Source organism: Acartia tonsa, chromosome 4, assembly GCF_053477335.1.
Source record: "Acartia tonsa isolate MP-2025a chromosome 4, ASM5347733v1, whole genome shotgun sequence".
NCBI lineage: Eukaryota > Metazoa > Arthropoda > Copepoda > Calanoida > Acartiidae > Acartia > Acartia tonsa.
Window position 1 is genome coordinate 20,659,220 of NC_137263.1, and position 19,817 is coordinate 20,679,036.

The window sequence follows — 19,817 nt, forward strand, 5'->3', positions numbered from 1 at the left end:
TATATTTTCTGAAGATTATTATTTGTTGTTAAGGGTCTCTGAACATGAAAGAGAGACAGAGAGATATATTATACATCAAATAATAAAAAGAATTATGAGAATTATTTGACATCATATAAGAAATACTGGCGGCTGCGGTTCTAGCATCTAGGAGCTATGTATTCGAAGGAGTAAGGAAAGTAGAAAAATAGCCTAAAATCAAACTTGGATATAAGAATTTATTAGCCTAAAACCATCCATAATCCAAAATCTTAAGCTACAGACAAAAAATTTACTAATTCATATAATAGGATATAAAAAATATACAATATATATAAGTAGCACGGCAATAAAACAGTAAATTGTTATTTGGACAGACGGACAGACCTAAGCTGTAAAGAAACATGAAAATAATAAAAATATTTGATATTAAAATATCATGAGAATCCTTTTATTTTGAAAATAATTTGGATTTTAGAAATTTTATTAAAAATATTTTATAAAAAATTTTATTATATGAGAAAGTTTTATGATTTGTAGAAGGTTGATTATTAACCATAATTTATAGCAATCATTATTTTTATTGATCATCATACTTCAATGATTATTATACGAAATTTAATCAAATACATTATTAAAATCATGATAAAACTTGTTGCATTTTCAATGAAATTAAGTTGCAATGGTTTTTATGGCAAAAGTGGCCAAGTCTGACATATTAACGTTATGCAGTTTTAAGACCATTTAGCTTATATTTTTATGTTGATTTAATAACAACAAAAAAGTAGTATTTGAGGGACAATTTATATTAGTAAAGTATGTCAGGAGTAATTCGCGCGTTTTCTGGTTTTAGTGGAGATTTTTTTTTACATTTTTTGATGGATTTTTTTCGCATTTTCAGATGTGGCACATCCATGTACGAGATGGTGTACAGGCTCCTGTTGGGCGGAGTGTTGAACAAAACTGAGCACAAGCCCTCCGTATTTTCTCTGATATCGGAGCTGGACAGAGCGGAGGACGCAGGACAACTACCAGAGAGGATTTTCTTCGGAGCCGAGGAGGAAATTTCCATGTCTATTGAGTGCTACAACCCTTCTGTTAGGTTAGTTTAGCTTTATTTCTTTGGGGAAGAGGACAATGGCAGATAAATTTATAATTATAACAACATTTTCATTATTTATGGAAGGGAGAATAATTTATCTTTCATTGCCCTAATGTTTCCACCTTTTTCATGCATGCACTATCTTATTTTTCTTTGAGATAACAAAAAAATCAGAATTCAAGAAAAAATCATTGATTTTTGTCTGGAGAAAAAAGAACAAAAGTCAAAGAAATTTTTTGTAAATTTCTTTATATTTTACAGAGATTTTGTTTAAATACAAAATTCAAATTGAGAGTAAGTTTAAGAGTCTTGGGAGTAGGGAGAGGGGGGGGGGAGAAAAGGGAAAAAAGTACTTTGGTAATTTGGGAGCGAGAAAGACCAGCGATAAAGGAAATATTTTTTTTTTTAATATTTAGGGAAGGGGGGGGGGGGTTAATGTATAAAAATATGAATGTTTCTTAAAGTTTTTAAAGAACAGATTTGGGAGATTTTTTTTTGATTTTTTCATTCCCTTATCCCTGACAGATGTGTTTTTCAGTCTGTGTAATCTTTCACAAAATCTTCAACATTTTTCTCATCCTTATTGTTAACACATTTCTTGTACATTTTCTGTAATTATGTCAGTCCGTTCGTCCGTCTCAAAAAAATGTTTTTTTTATAATTCATGATAGAATTATCATAATAGTTTATTTTTGAATGTTTTTTGCATGAAGCGTAGCAAATTTGTTTTTGGATGAGTTCATTCTTGTTGAAAACATTTTGTGTTTTGCTTGAGCAATTTTCTGCTTCTATACTGCGTTGTAATTGGGGAATATATACATAAATACTAAGTAACTTTAATACAATTTAAAATTACAAGAATTATTATAAAGATTACAGTTTCATTAAAAAAACAACCCTCTACATCCATAGGTTCTATTGGCTCTGTATATGAAAAGGGTATTATCCTATGATATAAAGTAAGCTTTTTTGTCTGTAGCGAAGGATCTCACTAACCACTGAACTGAAATGGTTCGTCTTTACAGGGAGGCTTCTTATAGGTCCTAAGATGGTTTTAGGCAATTTTATTTTATTTGAAATAGATGTGATATGGTTTATGCTATTTTTCTGCCATTTCATATACATTCGTATATAGAACACCTAGATGCTAGGGGCGCAACCGCTATTACTATATAATAAAACTAGCGGCTTCGCCCCTAGCCTCTAGGGGCTTTGCCCCAAGAGGTAATTAAAAAATAAATGTAGTACATGTTTTTATGAAAACTTTGCTTAGAAAGACTTTCCCCTAATTAATTAATTGAGTGTTGAGACCTTATGCAAAAATTTTCCCCACTCGGGGAGGAAAATGTATTCATAAAAACAATTTAGATTAAGATATTAGGAGTTATATTAAGAATTACTACAAGATACCTTTATCTACACTGTAGTACATTCAGACTGGCGTATTATTTTGATGTAAGAACAGCCCTTAAACACAATCAAACAATATTTTCTGCCATTAAATTTTTATTTGTCCTTTTTATATTTTTTTTAATAAAACATTTACCTTCCCCCACCTCCTGTCTCTTTGCGTCGTCGGCAAAGTTTTGGAAAATATTTTTATGTTGTTGAAAATTTGTGAGGGTTAGACAGTTTGGTAGTTAGTTAGTTAGGTGTCAGATGGATAACTATTTAATATTTTACCGTTGCTTAATGATAATTGGGACACCTTTTATTAAGCACAAGTTTTAATTAACATAAGTTTTTAATTTTTATTACAGTATGGCTTCGATACCGATTAATATCCGCAAGATTAGAACCGGTACTCAGCCATAATGAAAAATCATGTATATACAAAGCTTTCCAGGGATACTAAAAAAATCATGATATTAATGCCAGTTTTGACAGCCCTTCGTATTTAACAAAACGGGTTTTAATCTTAAATTTTCATTTTGGTATCCGCGGAAAGCTGTCTATAACAAATGTAAAATATTATTAAGAAAAGATAACAGATGATATTTTATTTGAGATGTAATAAGATTATTCTTCACGCTAATTTTATATACAGGGGTATATATTCTTTTTAGAGGATATAGAAATAAAAATAATATCTTCTTTACTAACTAAATAAAAGATTTAAATGTATTAAAAAAAAGTTGCTTTTTATACCCCTGTAAATTGGCATCGATTTTGTTAACCAATAAGATGTTAGGGGGTGAAACCGTATAATTCCCCCCCCCCCCCCTCTTCTTTAATTTGTTTTCCCTCTAGTGTTTGTTACTATAGATGTTTAATAAAAGTAGATATACCTAATGAGATTTTTAGGGGGAAATCTACAAAAAAATCTTTGTTATTAAGAAGTAACCACTGAACCGATTGAGTTCTCTATTTTAGGGAAGCTTCACTTATGTCTCATAATGGTTTTATGCTATTTATACACAAACAGCTGACTTCTAATTAAAGTGAAAACTTATCAACTCAACTACCCAACTATCTTATACCATCTGGTTAAAAGAAAGGGAGAGATCTATTAAAAGGGTAAACCATCAATTCTGCTTAAAGTCTAAATTAATTTATATTTATGGATTTATTATATCTTGGATCTTACACAAGATTATCATGTACTCTAATAAAGTGAAACTTGTAGCTGACAAAAACAAAGAAAATCCCCTAATCCACTCCCATTACCCCATTCATCTCCTACTGGATGAAGGAACTGACCAATAAGTTAGGTCCATGTTAGCAACCTAAATTGACGACAATTTTTCCCCTGTCGTAATATCCACGTATATAAAATATCATTTGCTATTTTGTCCAGGACGATTATGAAACACTGTCATTTCCGCAGAAAGTATAGCACACCATTAAAGGGTCTCGACCACTTATCCTAAATTAGATATGTAGGATATTAAGGTTCCAAGTGTGGATTCCACTTCATTTAATAATAACCACACTCCATATTTAATAAAATGTATATTACTAGTTGCTCCTCCCTAACCTCAGGGGAAGGGTGAAGGAGATCCGGAAAATAGCCTTAAACCACCCTAAAATATTTACTAAGCTTTCTTGGAAAGTGCAATCAATTTAGACAATTTTGGGATCTTTAGCTTTAGACAAAAAAATGTAATACTTTATATTAAAGGATACTCGAGTTTTGGGACGTGAATTAAAAATGATTTATTATTCGTCCTGTTAACCATGGTTTATTAGGACTATTTTAAGAACTACAGTAACAGGATGTTTGTCTGTTTGTCCTTTAAGATATAGTTTTAAATAAATAGGAATTATTATAACTAAGGGATGATGTACATTTGGGTAAAAACTGCCTGTATTAATCCAATAACATTATTGGATATATAAAGGTTACCTCAACTGATTACAAATTCTACGGGGCGAGCTTTTATCACCCTATTAATAGGCTAAAATATTCTCAGAAAAAATTTCAATATACATGGAAAATTATAAAGTATTACTGTATTATAGTTTATTGTACAGTTCTACTGCAAACAAAAAAACTTATTATTTATATTTATGTAAGAAATAAAAAGAACATACATATATCATTACTGTTGAAAAGAATATCTTTCTTATTCATATATTACAAAAACAAAAGATCATATAAATAGAGTTATTAGAGTGTTTCAAAAATGCTTTTAAAACGTGATTTTTTGTGCTATTTTTTTTTTTAAAACAAATAACTCCTAAAATTCTACGTGATATATATTAATCTTTTAAGTTAAATAAAAATATGTTTAAGCCTTTTTTTAATCCCAAAAAGTCCATTTTTTTGGAACAGTCTAATATATATATTCATCTTTGGTATATTTTGTATTTGACATTTGTATTATAGTTTTATTCCCTTTTCTCCAACAACTTTTTTTCTGTCTTTCGTCCCTACATTAGTGTTTGTGTGAGAGTGAGTGTGTGTGTGTGTGTGTGTGTGTGTGTGTGTGTGTGTGTCTACCCTTGACTTAACAAATTTCCCCCAAAATATCTTAAAATGAGATTATCAGGGAGGGAGGGGATATTTGTTTGTAAATTATACTGGTACCCAAAGTTTCGACACATCGCTCTCTCCTGCATGAGCTTAAATCTTTGTGTCCTTTGCATGTGTCTTGATTGGTTGATATAAACTAGCAATGTCCAAGTTTTTCAACCAATAATTTATCAATAGTGTGCATAAATTTACCTTCCATTGTCTTATCCCTGTAAATCCCTGGATTATCCATTGCCGCCACTTGACAGTATATCAGTCCAGTGGGTCGGGTGGGTAGTCGCAATGAGGGAGGGGGGGGGGGGGTAGAGTTAGGGGCACAAGGGACTAGATAGATAGATAGACAAGGGGATAAGGGTTAGTTTTAGTTTTTAAGGGGATATTACTCATAATTGTGCAATATAGAGATTAATTTATTAAAAATTCTTTATAAGATTTAATGCTTAAAAATATATTATCGCACTAGGTATAACAATAAAAAAATATTTTAACATTTTTTTGTGAATAAAGTTTTTGGCCGTTACCATTTATATAATAAAATAGGGAAAATTACAGGAAAGGCGGGGAATTTTCAGGAAGGGGGAGGGTACGGGACAGGAAATTTTATTGGGGGAGGGGGGTGAGGAAGGTTCCCGCAGGAAATTGTCTTTAAAGGAATTGTACTAATGCCCTCAGGGAGCCAGGGAATATTCTTTTAAATTACTGCTGGATACTACTAATCATGGATTTGGAAAAGTATTAAGGGAAAAAAATACAATTTCGTCGGCTGAATGTTCGTTTGATTTTTCTAGTTTAATTGAATGTTGATTACAAGTTTAGATTATGCCAAACAGCTTAGATTGTCTAGCCATCAAGTTTTAATAATGGATATATTATTACTTGGATATTACACCAGAGTTTCATGTTCTTGAATGAAGTGAAAATCACAGCGGTAAAACTGAAATAACGGTACAATACTCCAACTGGATGAACGAACTGACCAGTAAGTGATGTCCATGTTAGCAATCTATATTTAATATCTATACAAATATTTTGTTGTAATTTTTCAACGCAGTTTACTATTAAGAACACGTTACTGCCACAGAAATGGCAATGTTTTAAAGGCATATTTGCAACTGAACTAACTAAATTACTACAAAACAAGTGAATAACTAAACTAATATTAAAATATAATTCTTTGTGTTTTTGAAAAGATATCTATAATAATATCTCTATTATTTAATGTCTAATAGACGTGTTGTGCAAATTTGCTATGGTTTGCAATTTAGGTTGCCAATTATTACAACATACACACACTCAAAATTTTATATTTTTCAACATGAATTAATAAAATTAAACAAGGATTAAATATTACAAAGTAATAAGACTTATAGATGACACTTAAAATTTTTCTATACCTAAAATCTTAAAGCTGTTAGGGGGATCTTTATAACTAACAAATGGGATAGTTGACTACATCTTAAATGATGTGTTTTCAAATAAAAGTCGATTTGGTATTTGTATTTTCTGTGTGTGTGTGTGTGTGTGTGTGTGTGTGTGTAGCATGGTAGCTCATATAATCCAGTTTAATACACTCTCAATTCAAATACTAAAGTCGAGTTTTTAATAAATATTTTCAAGTGACTTTTACCCCCTTGCTTTTTTCCAATTTTTGAAACTTTCCAATTTTGAAATGATTGAAGAAGAAATTTAATAATTTCAAGACAAATTTTTTAATTTGTTGCTTAAAAACTGTTGATCAGCATTTGTTTGATATATGTAAGTCAATGCGGAATTTTATGTGTGTGATTGTGTGTGAATGTCTGTGTGAGTGTGTGTGTGTGTGTGTATGTATGCGTGCGTGTGTGTGTACATGTTTGTGTGTGAGTGTGTGTTTATTTGATTTTACCATATAAGTATATAAGATTGTATAATATTTCAATAAAATTAAAATTTCTTGGTATGACCAGACCTTTACCAAAAAAATTATTTTATTTTAAGAATTGTATTTTATTCTGTCAGTATAATTTTTTAGAAAAAATAACGCTCTCTAAAAATGTTCAAAAACAATGTTGAATTTTTGGGAAATATTTAATAAAAGACTAAAACAAATTTTTGTGCTTGAGTCTATTATTTTAAGTCCACAATCCTTTTTGTGAACAATTTATCTATCTATCTATATATCTGTCTATCTATCTATCTGTCTATCTAAACTTTGTAAGTAGTTGTTACTCTTCGCATAGTTTGAAAACCGTTGGGACTTGAAAAGCTTGGGCTTACAATCCATGGAGGGAGAGGACAACGACAGAAAAAAAAACAATATTTATCCCAAATATTTACAGCTGTTATTAATTCATAATAAAGAATATGTAGGAAGATTTATTTAACTTTCATTGGCCTACCCCTTTGTCCCTGTATTCATCTCTTGCCCTAGTAGTGACGCAGTGCCTTGGTTTTATATACATATTTTAAGGGTGTTCTACAAATTTCCACAATTTTTTTTAAAACTTTCAAAACTTTTCAAAACAAACGTATAAAGCTCTAGAACAGCCATTTGTAGTGATCAAATAGTAGAAACTTAACATTTTTGCTTGTACTTAAAATTGTATTTGTATGATAGAAGGCTACTGTAATATTAAAAACTTCGCGATATTGATGGGACACAAATACGCCTCACATAAAAAAGGGTTCCAATGGCCTTTCTATCACAGGACTATGATATCAAGAATCAGGCCAACTTGGACTAAAATCAAATGTTTTATCTGTGCAGGAATCCTTGTTAGAACCCCCCTGAAAGTGGTTTCTGGGAACCAAAATTTAAACCACCAAGCAAGCATAGCGCCGCTGCGCACCCCTTTACATGTTTTAACCCGCCACAGCTTTTCAGGGAAAGGGGGGGGGGGTGGGTACATAAAGATTTCAATTAATCTACATTTATTCACCCTTTTTATTAAACAAAGGCATTTTTGCCTTTGAAGATAAATTTATCCCCCTGTTGTTCTACTCCCCCTGTCCCTGCAAGCTTATTAAAACCATTTGAAATCCAGCCTAAGATGTTTTAGGGTGAATGCTTTAATATCTTTATGATCATAGCTTGTGAATACTGATGCTTCAAATTTAAATAAAACTGCCTTTGGAATTCAAATAACAAAAATTATAGCTTTAAAAAAAACTATTAATATAATATACTTTAATATTTAAAGCTAAAAATGTGGGTAGAAATAAAGAAAAGGCGCATAGCTGAAATTTTGTTATCGATGTTTGCTATAGATAAGAAGTTTGGGCAAGTCTGTTTTGTGGTAAGGAGACATTCTACAGTTTAAACATACTGACAACCTTATTTTTCACCATTATATTCGTTTTCATAGGATTAATTTACCTTTTCAAACTTTTCCACGAGTTAAAAATAACATAATATTGGATGATACAATGCTTTAAATCAAAACATTTTGTTGTATTAAAGACTGCTTTCTTCTTTATATACATTATTTCTCAATAAAAAAATAAAAAAACTTGAATTGAAAAATTTTGTATTCAGTCTGTTAGTATGAATGGTTTATAAGTAGGAACTTGAAATGGGCAAAGGAATTATGGCATGCTCATGAATTGGCATACACACACACTCATATATATATAAATACACATACACACACACACACACACATGTCCAGGGCGTGGTACTTGAAAACTGGGCTGCTGCCAAATGCAGGGACAAATTTACTCAAGAAAATAAATATCACATGGCAAATCAACATTTGATTTGTTTTATTTACAAATAAATATTTCTTAATGGAGTGTGTGACAGTTGTCTGGAGATATGTATATGAAAAACCTAAGATGCCTAATAGATTTGTGTTATGAAAACCAAAAAAAAAATACAATTCTTTGAATACAAGTTCCTGTCTTAGGTAGCTAAAGGGAGGAACCAATATTAAATGGTATTAGTGGTAAATCTTTTCAAAAAATATTTCAGTACAAAATTGGCTCAAAACTTTCTTAAACTGACCAAAATGATATTATAAAACTAAGAAATTTTTTTTTATTATTGAAAAACAAAATGTTATTTTAAATATTTAAATGTAAAAACAAAACAAAAACATTTAAGTGATGTTTTTCAAATTCAATTAGTTAGTATTCAATATTTATAAATTATGATAATCATTCTTCAAACCATTAATGGATTTATTATTACTTGGATCTGACATCAGATTATCATGTTCTTCAATAAAGTGTACTTTGTAGCTGGCTAAAATATCAATCAACACCCATCCACCCTTTTTACATTTTGGATAACGAACTGGCCATTAAATTATGTTAGCAACATAAATTGACGACAGTTTTTCCCCTGTCATATTTTCCATGCATATTCTATATCCATTAAACCAATATTTACATTTTACCTCCAGGGCTAAATATTAATTATGAAGAACTGAAAACAATAATAAAACTTGGGGATGCGCCAATAGTCTTTAGGATGTCTCTATTTGATGGTAGAGTAACAGCCTAAAATCATTATTAGACCCACATGAAGCTTACAAAAATTAGATTATTCATCCTCAGTAAGATCTAAACTACTTTATATTATAGAATGGGCACTTTATCTATCCAGCTATTTGTATGGGCAATTTATAAAAGAATTTGCTGTAAGGCTTGCCTTTAAAAACAATGCAAAATTAAACTTAAAATACCATGACATACTCTAGCCCCCTCCCCCGTTTTACTCTCCCTTCCTCTCAGCGTATTTTTGTGCTTTTGTTTAGCAACAGCGGTTCTTATGGATGTCATTGCTTGTTTTAATAGATTAAAATTGTGTTTTTAGCTTGCATTTTAAAGTAACATAGTTATAGCAAAAATCCATAGAAATTGCCCAATTGTATATGCATTTAGTAAATACCTAAACACCTGTTTTATTTGCGGATTATTTTAGCACATCTTCAAGTTGAGTATAAACATATTTTAACCTTTTTTGCTAGGTTTATAAAATTGAAATGAAATGTCATGCCTATTGAAGGTTGTTAGAGCGGCACCTGGCCACCGCGGTTTTTGCACTTTTTACCCAATATTGATTCTAGTTCTTTACATGTTTGTTTTCTTTTTGACATAACTCTTGCGACTTTTTGCAGCTTAACAAGAAATATTGGATTTTAACTTGAGTCAGTAAAAGACATGTTTTTACTTCAACACTGGATTTATTATTACTTGGATGTTGCACCAGATTTTCATGTACTATATCAAAGTGTTACTCGCAGCTGGCTAATAACAACCCCCCCCCCCCCATCCAAACCCCTATGCACGCGTCTGCCCTAACTACATGCAGTGCAAAAAAAACTTTGCATGTTAGAAAAAAATGTTCAACCTTAGCATATACACACAACTAGCAAAATAAAGTGTGCAATTTCTACCGCAAATTTCATAAATAGATTGGCAGAACATTACACTGTTAAAAGCTTTTAGAACTGAAACATTATTATTCTTGCTATTTTGTCTTTTTGTTGCATATGTAATAACTTGCTAATATGACAATTGCGAATTTTTTTGCGAACACTGATGAAACACTGCTAAACAAACCCGGAAGAATTCTTATAAATGCAAAAATTGGGGGTTTACACCGACCCGCAAATAAATAGCAATTAATTTTTATGTGTGCTTGAATACTTTTTAATAGGAATATCAAAACCTTTATCTCATAAGCATCCAAGAAATTAATGTTTCCCCATAAAAGTCTTTTCTTCTACAAAGCTTAAAAAGGATTTCCCAAAAATGGTTTCAATGCAAAAATGTGATAACACTAAAATGGCTTATGGGAGGGGGGGTGAGGGGGTTGCTATGTACGTTATGCATCGTGATTTTCAGATAAGGGGCCACACAAACAATCAACAAGAATAATCCTTTCTTTGTGTGTGTGTGTGTGTATGTGTGTGTGTCTGTGTATGTGTGCCTCAACCAAAAAAAGAGACAAAGGTCAATTTATTTAAAGACTTATTTTCCTATCTTCTTCATTCAAATGGTTTTAAAAGCATTTGTTTATTTTGAACACTTTAGTGTTTATATATTTTGTGTAAGTGTGTGTGTGTATGCTTGTGTGTGTGTATTCTTGTGTGTGTGGCGGACAATTGAAAAGACTTGTTTTTCCAAAGTCATGCCATGAAGGAAAGAGTTAATCTCACTCACTCACTCTCCCTAACTCCCTCGCATCTCTCTCACTCTCTGCATGACTTTGAGAGTTTTAATGCACCATACATTGGTCCACTATGGGACAAAATTCACCTAAAGTCAAAGGTCAAAGATTTTACGCTGCAATTAAGCGCCAATTAAAGTGCTAATAGATCACAATATTTTTTCTTCTCAAGAAAAAAAAATAAAATTGTGATTAAGAATGGATGAATGTATCATCATTATAGCCAGGAGTTAGGGATAAAGAATACAAAAAAAAATATTTATAGTTTTGAGAATTATTGGTTATTAAAACGATAAATCACTGAATTTCCTAAGAATTTGACAATTTTATAATTGCATCATGAGAGATAAAAATATGAGCATCATAAATTAGTTAATATTCACCAAAAATATGTTTTATTATCCCTTAAGTTCTGGAAAAGTGCAGAGGGTGTGAGAGAATTCATCATTATAATACACACACAAATGATCTACACACACACAAACCCCCACACACACACACATATAATCAGACTTTTCACTTCCTTAACCCACCAAAAGTCTTCAATTCATTCCCTTTTCAATTTGGGATTATTATTTCTGCGGTTGACTTCTCCCTTCCTAATGTTTGATATAAAATATTATTTGTGAAAATATGAAATACATCTGACTCACAATTTCTTGTTCTATTCCAATATACACTACCCACCTCGCCCCCCCCCCCCCCAAGAAAATTTTGTGTAAGTGTAAAGTTGTCAAGTTAATTTTGCCCCATTTATCAGGATAGCAAATAGACCAGCTACAACTTTAGAGAGATAGGTATTGACACAGCTAAATATTTTACAGCAGCTTTCAAAATTAAAGATTTTGGTAAAAGGGTTTTAATTAATTCTATGAAAAGCTTAAAGGCACCACTAGACTAATACTAGACTTTCCTGAAAAGCATATTTTAATCACAACGATAGACAGATATCTTTTTTAAACATATATAATTATTTTGTTGTATATAGACCCATCACTTTTATATAAGTTTTATCTGAATTCTCGTAGATAATTCCCATTCACACTTTCTTACTACAATTCTAACTTTTAAACTTTTATATATCTCTATTTTCTTAATTGTATTTCAGAGAGGGAGGGGACAATGGATTAGTACCCAAATTCTTATAAACAAGATTTCTTAAAAACTTTGGAGTCTCTAATCAAATTTAATTCTGAATTTTCAACCAATAATTTTAATCTACAGAATTGGTTATTATGTTTACCATAATTGGGGGTATACAGCTAATGTTTTTATTATTATTTAATAATTTATTCCTTTATGAACAAACTATACATGATTAAGTTTTCCCCAATGCTATTGAAAATATAAAAGCCGGTTGTTTTTTGTCTAAAATTGTGTTTGTTGTGTGTGTTTTGTAGTGAAATAGTTTATCAGTTCCCCACATAGACAACTTCATTAATCTTATACTAAAAGGTTTCATCTCTAATTTCCCATTTGAAGTAAGTTAGGAGTAGTCCCCCCCCCCCCCAAAAAAAACAAACAAATAAACAGTAAAATAAAAGAAATGTTAACGTGCTAGATATATTTTTAGTTGGTAAAGGGATGTATTTTGGAGGGGGGGGGGGGTGCTTGGTCTAATGACCATTTAAGGAATTATCCCATTAAATTCATTGAAAAATCTATCTCTTACCCCTCCCCATTTTTAAGGGGTAGGTAGATTTGATCAAAACAATGATTATGTATTTTTTAGTTGGCGGAAAGCTTTTCTTAAACCATTTTGCCTTTAAATTACAAATAAAATATTATTTGATAAAAAATATCTAGCTGTAAAATAGTTTTTAAGTTTAATGTATGTAAAACATATGGTTATTACTTCCCCTGTAGTTCCATTAAAAACACAATAATGCCCTTACATAACCATTTACCAGAGTATATGTATACAACTAGCGGATGCGCCCCTAGCCTCTAGGTAGTAGGCGCCCTGTAAAGTTTACCTAAAAGAAGATAACTCAATCGGTTCTGTAGTTATTGAGATATCAAGCTTCAGACAAAAAAAAACTTACTGCTTAATATAATAGGATATACAACATTTTTAGTTTAAGATATTCAGGAAAGCTTCGCTTCTTAGAAGATAAATATTCTATTAGTTTCTTTTAAAATGAAAAAAGGTAGCCAACCCCCTGAAGAAATGCTTATTAAAAGAAAGAGATAATCACGGTAGAATTAGATCTTTGTGTTGTGCCGCTACAATGGATATACATTACGTGGATATATTGACAGGGGAAAAATTGTCGTCAATTTAGGTTGGTACTGTGGACCTTATTTATTGGTCAGTTTGTTCATCCAGTAAGAGAGGCTGTGGTAAAGGGGATGGATTTTAGCCAGCAGCGAGTAGCACTTTATTAGAGTACACGAACAATTGGTGCTATATCCAATTAATATTATATCCATTGCCGCTACAGACCATTTAGAAACTTTTTTGGATGGCTTGGGTTTTAATATTATAGTCATTAATTCAGATACTAATGTAAACAAAAAGGTATTCGGGGGTAATTTCAATAATAAAAGAACTTATTTTTATATATATAAAGATAAAAACTATTTGATATTTTAATTTTATAAAGTTGCCCTTTTTTGCCCCGATATTTAAATTCCCATTAAAGGAAAAAATACAAAAATTGGCCTTAATCATTTACATATAAGGAGTTGCTTAAATTTTGGTTATTAATTTTCAGAAAGGGATTTTTTATATGAAGAATTATTGTGTTGCCTTAAACTTTTCATCTTTTTCCAGATAAAACTTGATTAATATTATTAAAAATGGAATGAAAATTATAAAATAAGATATTAAATATTTTAATTTAATCATATTTTAAATACTTTTATAAGGATTCCTTTTACAGATTAAAGAATTAATTTAGAAAATCCTCTTTTTATGTCAAAATAAGACTGGAACATTATTTTTTATAGAAATTATTTCAATTTTTTATAATTTCAAATCGATGTAGCCTAGAACCAATATATAGTATCGTTTTATCCTACTAAAATATCGGTTTTCTCAGATTTTCTGATATTTTATTGCTTTATTGACGTTGGAGCTTTTATACTCCACGGATTTTATATTAAATATTAATTCTTTCTACTTTTATATATAATAAATTCGATTTTCTTTTTTAGTAGCGAAGCTACTTTATCTTAGTGCGTCCGTTCGTCCGACATGGACAGCTAGGATGTTTGACAATCTTCTTTATTTGTTGTCAAATTAAAAAATTCAATAAAATTTATATTTTAGGAAAGAGCCGGCAGCGAAGGAGAACATGAACGGCGGGGAGGAGAACCCGAACCGGCGGTTCTTGCAGTGTCCGGGCAGCGTGACCGTCGGCTGCCTCAAGAAGTTCATCGCCTCGAAGTACAGCCTGGACAGCCAGGCATTCGTTGTGGACGTGCTATACAAGGACGAGCTTCTGCATGAGGAACAAACTCTTATTGACATTGCCTATGCTTTTGACTGGAAAAAGGTAAAAAAAAATGTTTGTTATTTTTAAAAATCAAGCTTATTTTTGTTTTTTTAGGTTATTTAAACACAAAAGGGCTAATTTTTACTCAAATATTACTGTATTTAAAATAATAAAGGAACATGAAATAGCAGATTAAGCTGGAAAATAAAATAAAAAATGATATAAATGCTTCACATTAACACACACACACATACACAGAAAAAAATGTATGGCCGGGAACATTTTAAAATTTTATATATGTCCCCCCTAGCTTCTTTTGTTACTACCACCAATTTAAAGGACTGAAACATTATTTTTTTTATAATTTATTTCTTTACTCACAAAAAATTATTATCCTCATACCTTTTTGGATTTTTAAATTAAGTCTTTGGTGAATAAAATAATGGAAAAGAAAATTTTTGTATAAAGAAAATAATTAACTTCTCAATCACTTTAAGTCATACGCACGTTTCTCTTCTCCCCTCCCCTTTTTTGCTAAATACAATTTCCCTTTTTTATTTGAGTTTCTTGCAATAATTGCAGAGCCAGTGACCAGGATAATAACTTCTGGTAATTGCAATCATGTCAGGACACACACACACAGCTTTAGAAAATATTCCCCCTTCCCTTCCCTCTCCCCTGAATTTTCCCTTTTCACTGACACACTGTGTGTGTGTGTGTGTATGTATGTGTGTGACTGTGTGTGTGTGTGTGTGTGTGAACTTAAAAATTATTCTCTCAGACTTGAACAATTTATAGACAGTCAGGTTAAACTGAAAAAAAAACTTTTTTGCCGCTTAACAACAATTCTTTTCATCAAAGAATAAAACTCTCCCTGTGGACTTTCCCTCTATCTATTTTATTTTCATACTTTTTTAGATAAATTTACTAGTGGCTTCGCTCCTAGCATCTAGGGGCGTAACATTAAAGGTTCAAATACATACATTCTATAATAGAAAATTATAACATGAAAAAAAAGAAATGTCTATTTTTTTTTGTATAAAAAGACAAATGTCCCTATAAATATTTGATGTTATTTTTCTCTCTAGTAAAAACTCTTTCTACAACATCGTAAATCAAAACTTTTATACCGTCTTGCAAAATAATGCATTCAACTTGTTTTTATTTTATTTTAACATAATATTGTTTTGAATTTATGTTAATTTTTCGTTATTTTCAGACCTCCCCAATGCAGTTCTTCTACTGTGTGTACCAGCGGACCCAGGTACTCACCAGAAAGAGAATCAAGAAGCGGACAAAGACCGGCAGCAAACGGTCGCCGCCCGCCAAGCGCATGCGCATGGACACCAAAGCGCCAGCCACGGCCAATAATAATATTAGCAGCCCGTGGAAGAGTCCCGGCCGCGAGACGGCCGAGTCCGCAGAAATGTCGCGGTTGACCAGCACACGGCCAGAGCCTGCCGCCTCCAGACAGCAGCAGGAGGCCAATACCAGAACTACTCCACCCAATAATCAACCTTCAACAAAGTTGAAAATAAGTCTTTCACGTAGTAGTGTAGAGGATGGTAGTGCGGGCAAAGGGGGCAAGAAAAGCCCCATCATCACCGCCTCAATTTCCCGGTCTTCCTCTAGCTCCTCCATGGCAGCTCCCCCAGCAGCAAAGGCTGCTGATGCCAAGTCAAAGTATACCACTAGCAGTGCCAACACCAAGACTGTCAGTCAACCGTCAAAACAGCCTATGGCAAAGGCAACCTTATCTGTTGCACAGACTGCCCCGACACTGAGCCCTGCTTCATCTATGTCAAGCCTGTCAAACAGAAAAGTTTCTAGTGCCACAACCTCCAGCAAGACGCCAAGCCCTAAGCCTGCTCCAGTTGCCAATCCCACGGCAAAGCCGGTTCAGACCTCCGTGCCAAACAGCAGTGCTGCAAGCAAGCAATCAGCTAGTCAACTCTCACAGGCTGCCAAGCCGACAAGTGTCAGCAAAGCAAGTGCTGCCAAAAGTGTGGCACCTCCAGTTAAATCATCTCCTGCTGCCGCAGCCCCCAAGCTGACAAGTATCCTGAAGAATGGAGGCTCTAACTCACCTGTCCCACAGGGTATTCTTAAAAATGGCAACAGCACCCCAACTGCATCAGTGAAAACCGCCCCAGCTGCGGCGGCTAATCCTAAACCAGTTGTTGGCAAAGTGACAACTAATAATTCAGTGACAACTACTGCCAACACTACTGTGACAACACCTACTAAACCTATCTCAACTACCACAACAAAATCTGTCACAATTTCTAATAATGTGACAGTGTCTACAGCTAACAACTCTGTGAGTAAACCAGTGACTCCGACAGTTAGCAAACCCGTGACAACTGTGAATAATACTCCGACAGCACCCAACAATGCAATGAAAGTGCAGGACTCGAACAAAACACCCACCACAAGGCCAACTCCACCTCTGAAGCCAATCTTGAAGCATCCAACCCCTGAGCAGAAAAGGCAGTTGGAACAGCCGCTGCCAAAAATAAGCATGCTCACCCCGGCATCAAAGGGCGAAAAGCCGTCTTCCCCGTCTCCTGCAATGCCCAAGTCAATTTTGAAAGCCTCCACCGAGTCTAAAACTACGTCTTTGAAACCAGCCAGCAAGAAGAAGGAGGTGGTGGAGATTAGTGTTGAGGTGTCAGCTAGTGATGTCAAGAAGGTCCTTGAGAAGAAGAAAGCTGAAAAGGATCACATGCGTCTTAGTTTGGCCAACTTAACTCCTGTAACCTCCACAGGCGTTGAGGAGAAGCTTTACTCCAACTATTCCATAGTTGATCAGATCAAGAAGGCCGGATCCTCAGCACTGGCCCGTCACCAGACAGAACAACGGGCCGCCTCCATGATGGACTTTACACGTGGCGGCGATGCTTTGAGCAGTGTGCCCAAAGTGCCGCCGACTATCCAGGGCTTGCAGCCGACGCTGAAGCCTATTGTGACTCCAGCCGTCACTTGTCATACCAGCACAAGCGTAACTGAGAGCACAGCGCTGTCTAGTATTGTCCAAAGCTTGGCAAATAAGCAGCAGAAACAGCTGCAAGAAAATGGAATTGCTGGCAAGGATAGCCTGCAAACCAGCGGCACTCCATCCAATAATAATAACAATGGCAGCAAAGTGGAGGGCAAGTCATTGGCGACTATGTTGAGCTGCAAGAGTGACACAGCTCTCAGCAACCAGCTACCTGTTAATACATCTATCCGAGCTATCAACAAAGACGGCTCCAGTGTCAACTCTTTTGAAGCCACAAACAAGCAAAATTTTAATTTCTACAAGAGCAATATGGCAGCTGCCAATTCCAAGCCCATGGTGGGCAGTGGCAGCTTGTCAGATGCTGTCAAGAATGCAGAAAGCTTGGCTAAGAATATTCCTGCTGGAACAACCGTCACTGTCAAAACTGTTGATAATAACAAGATGTCAGGAAAGACATCCCCGGCTGTTTCCAATGAATCCTCCTCGCCCAAGCCAAGATCTCCCAAGACTACCATTAACAACAAAGTGTCCATGAGTGTGAGCAGCAACTCTACCATGGCCAGACCTACCATGAGCATGGTTAATCCTTTCAGCAATGCCTCTAACTTGGTGGCTAGCAGCCCCCAGAGTCAGTCCATGCTGATGAGTCAATTCCACAATTCCCTCGGTGCCATGGCGCTTCACCACAACCTGTTGAACTTCAGCAACCCAGTGGCTGCTCTAGCGGCGGCGCAAATGGATGCTGCCATGCGTGCAGTGGCCGCCCAACAGGCCGTTGTCAGCTCCCTGCCGTCCTCGATCGTGTCTTCGTTGGCCAACCCGGTGACAACACTAAACTTCACGAATCCGACCTTGTCCAGCAGTGTGAGTGTCGCGGATGACATATCGGCTAGGTTTGGATTAAAGATCCCTACGCCGCCGTCTCGCACCAGCAGCCCGGCGGTCAGTGGATTCGGCACTAGCAGGCTCCAGGTCAAGGTTAACTCTGACTCTCCAAGAAACAGCGGTAGTCCAAACAATGGGTCTACTGAAAAATCCGACAATGCAAACAGTGTGTCAAATGTGAAAGCAATTCACAGTATGCCAGCCATCCTACCCTTCCCAACCGTCAAGAAGGCGCAGGCCATCCCTAAGTCCTTGAGCCAACAGAACAGACCCTCTTTAACATCCCAGCCCTCATCTCCGCTGACGTCCCAGCCGATGTCCACGCTCCCCAGCAGTATGAGCATGTTCCGGTCAGTGACGCCAGCCCAGATGGCCCAGGTCAACTCGCTGAAAAAGCTTGCCGCCGACCTCAACACCGTCCACCAGAAGACCCTGAAGGGCGACAACAACATACTCAACCCGTTAAAGAAGCCCAGCAGCGACGGCAAGAAGCTCGGCTTGGAGGCAGGCATCAACAACAAGGAAGGCGTCACGTCTAGCTGACTATCCGCCTTCTGTAACTTTGTTAATGAGACCAAGGGCCCTACACCATCATCTACGGCGGCCGCCGCTAAGTGCATCGCCACTTCAGTGCCGTCTGTAGTTACAACGGCGGGTCTACCCGCTACCAATTAGATACGTTATAACGGTGACTTTGTTACTATAAACGCAAAAAAAGCTGTGTAAAAAAAGAGCTTTGCTTTTAAATAATAAATAAATCTGATCTACCTATAAAAGCTAAAAAGTTACCTTATTTCCAAGGAACATAAAAAATAAACGTTTTACTAAAACCATAACAAGATGTGATATTTCAAGAAGTGATATTTATAAAAATTATGTAAAATAAGAAAAGAAAAAAATCTGATGGACTGAAAAAACTTTTTTCGTGACAGAAAAAATACTTAAGTCACTTTTAGTGTATATGATCGAGTTAAAATATTGAAAAGTTACAGAAAAATCAAATAATGTCTTTATGGATGTTTTAGTTATTAGATTATTATTAGCTAGATGCTATATTCATTAATATTCTGTAATTTAAAAAGTTTTAAATTATTTTTTCCTTTAAAACCAGAAAAATTAAATGATTTTTTAACTGAAAATTATTTAAGATGTATCATCTTTTATAAAAAGACTAATTTAATTAATTTAAAAAGATTTCAAAAAGAATAATTTAATTAATTTAAAAAGATTTCTCTATAAAAATTCTAGTTTATTTACAATTGTCTCTATACGACAAGACT

At 34.1% G+C, this 19,817-nt stretch overlaps 1 protein-coding gene across 1 annotated transcript in view; it reads left to right on the top strand.

Annotated features, from left to right (window-relative positions):
- The window catches only part of LOC145316377 (uncharacterized), a 37,564-nt gene extending 18,030 nt beyond the window's left edge, over positions 1-19,534 (top strand). The window contains exons 5-7 of the mRNA XM_080156828.1: positions 881-1,081; positions 14,486-14,711; positions 15,871-19,534. Of these exons, the coding sequence (XP_080012954.1) occupies positions 881-1,081; positions 14,486-14,711; positions 15,871-19,080 (3,637 nt within the window). The 3' untranslated portion in view covers positions 19,081-19,534. The remainder of the gene's footprint in view (positions 1-880; positions 1,082-14,485; positions 14,712-15,870) is intronic.
- The last annotated feature ends 283 nt before the right edge of the window (positions 19,535-19,817 follow it).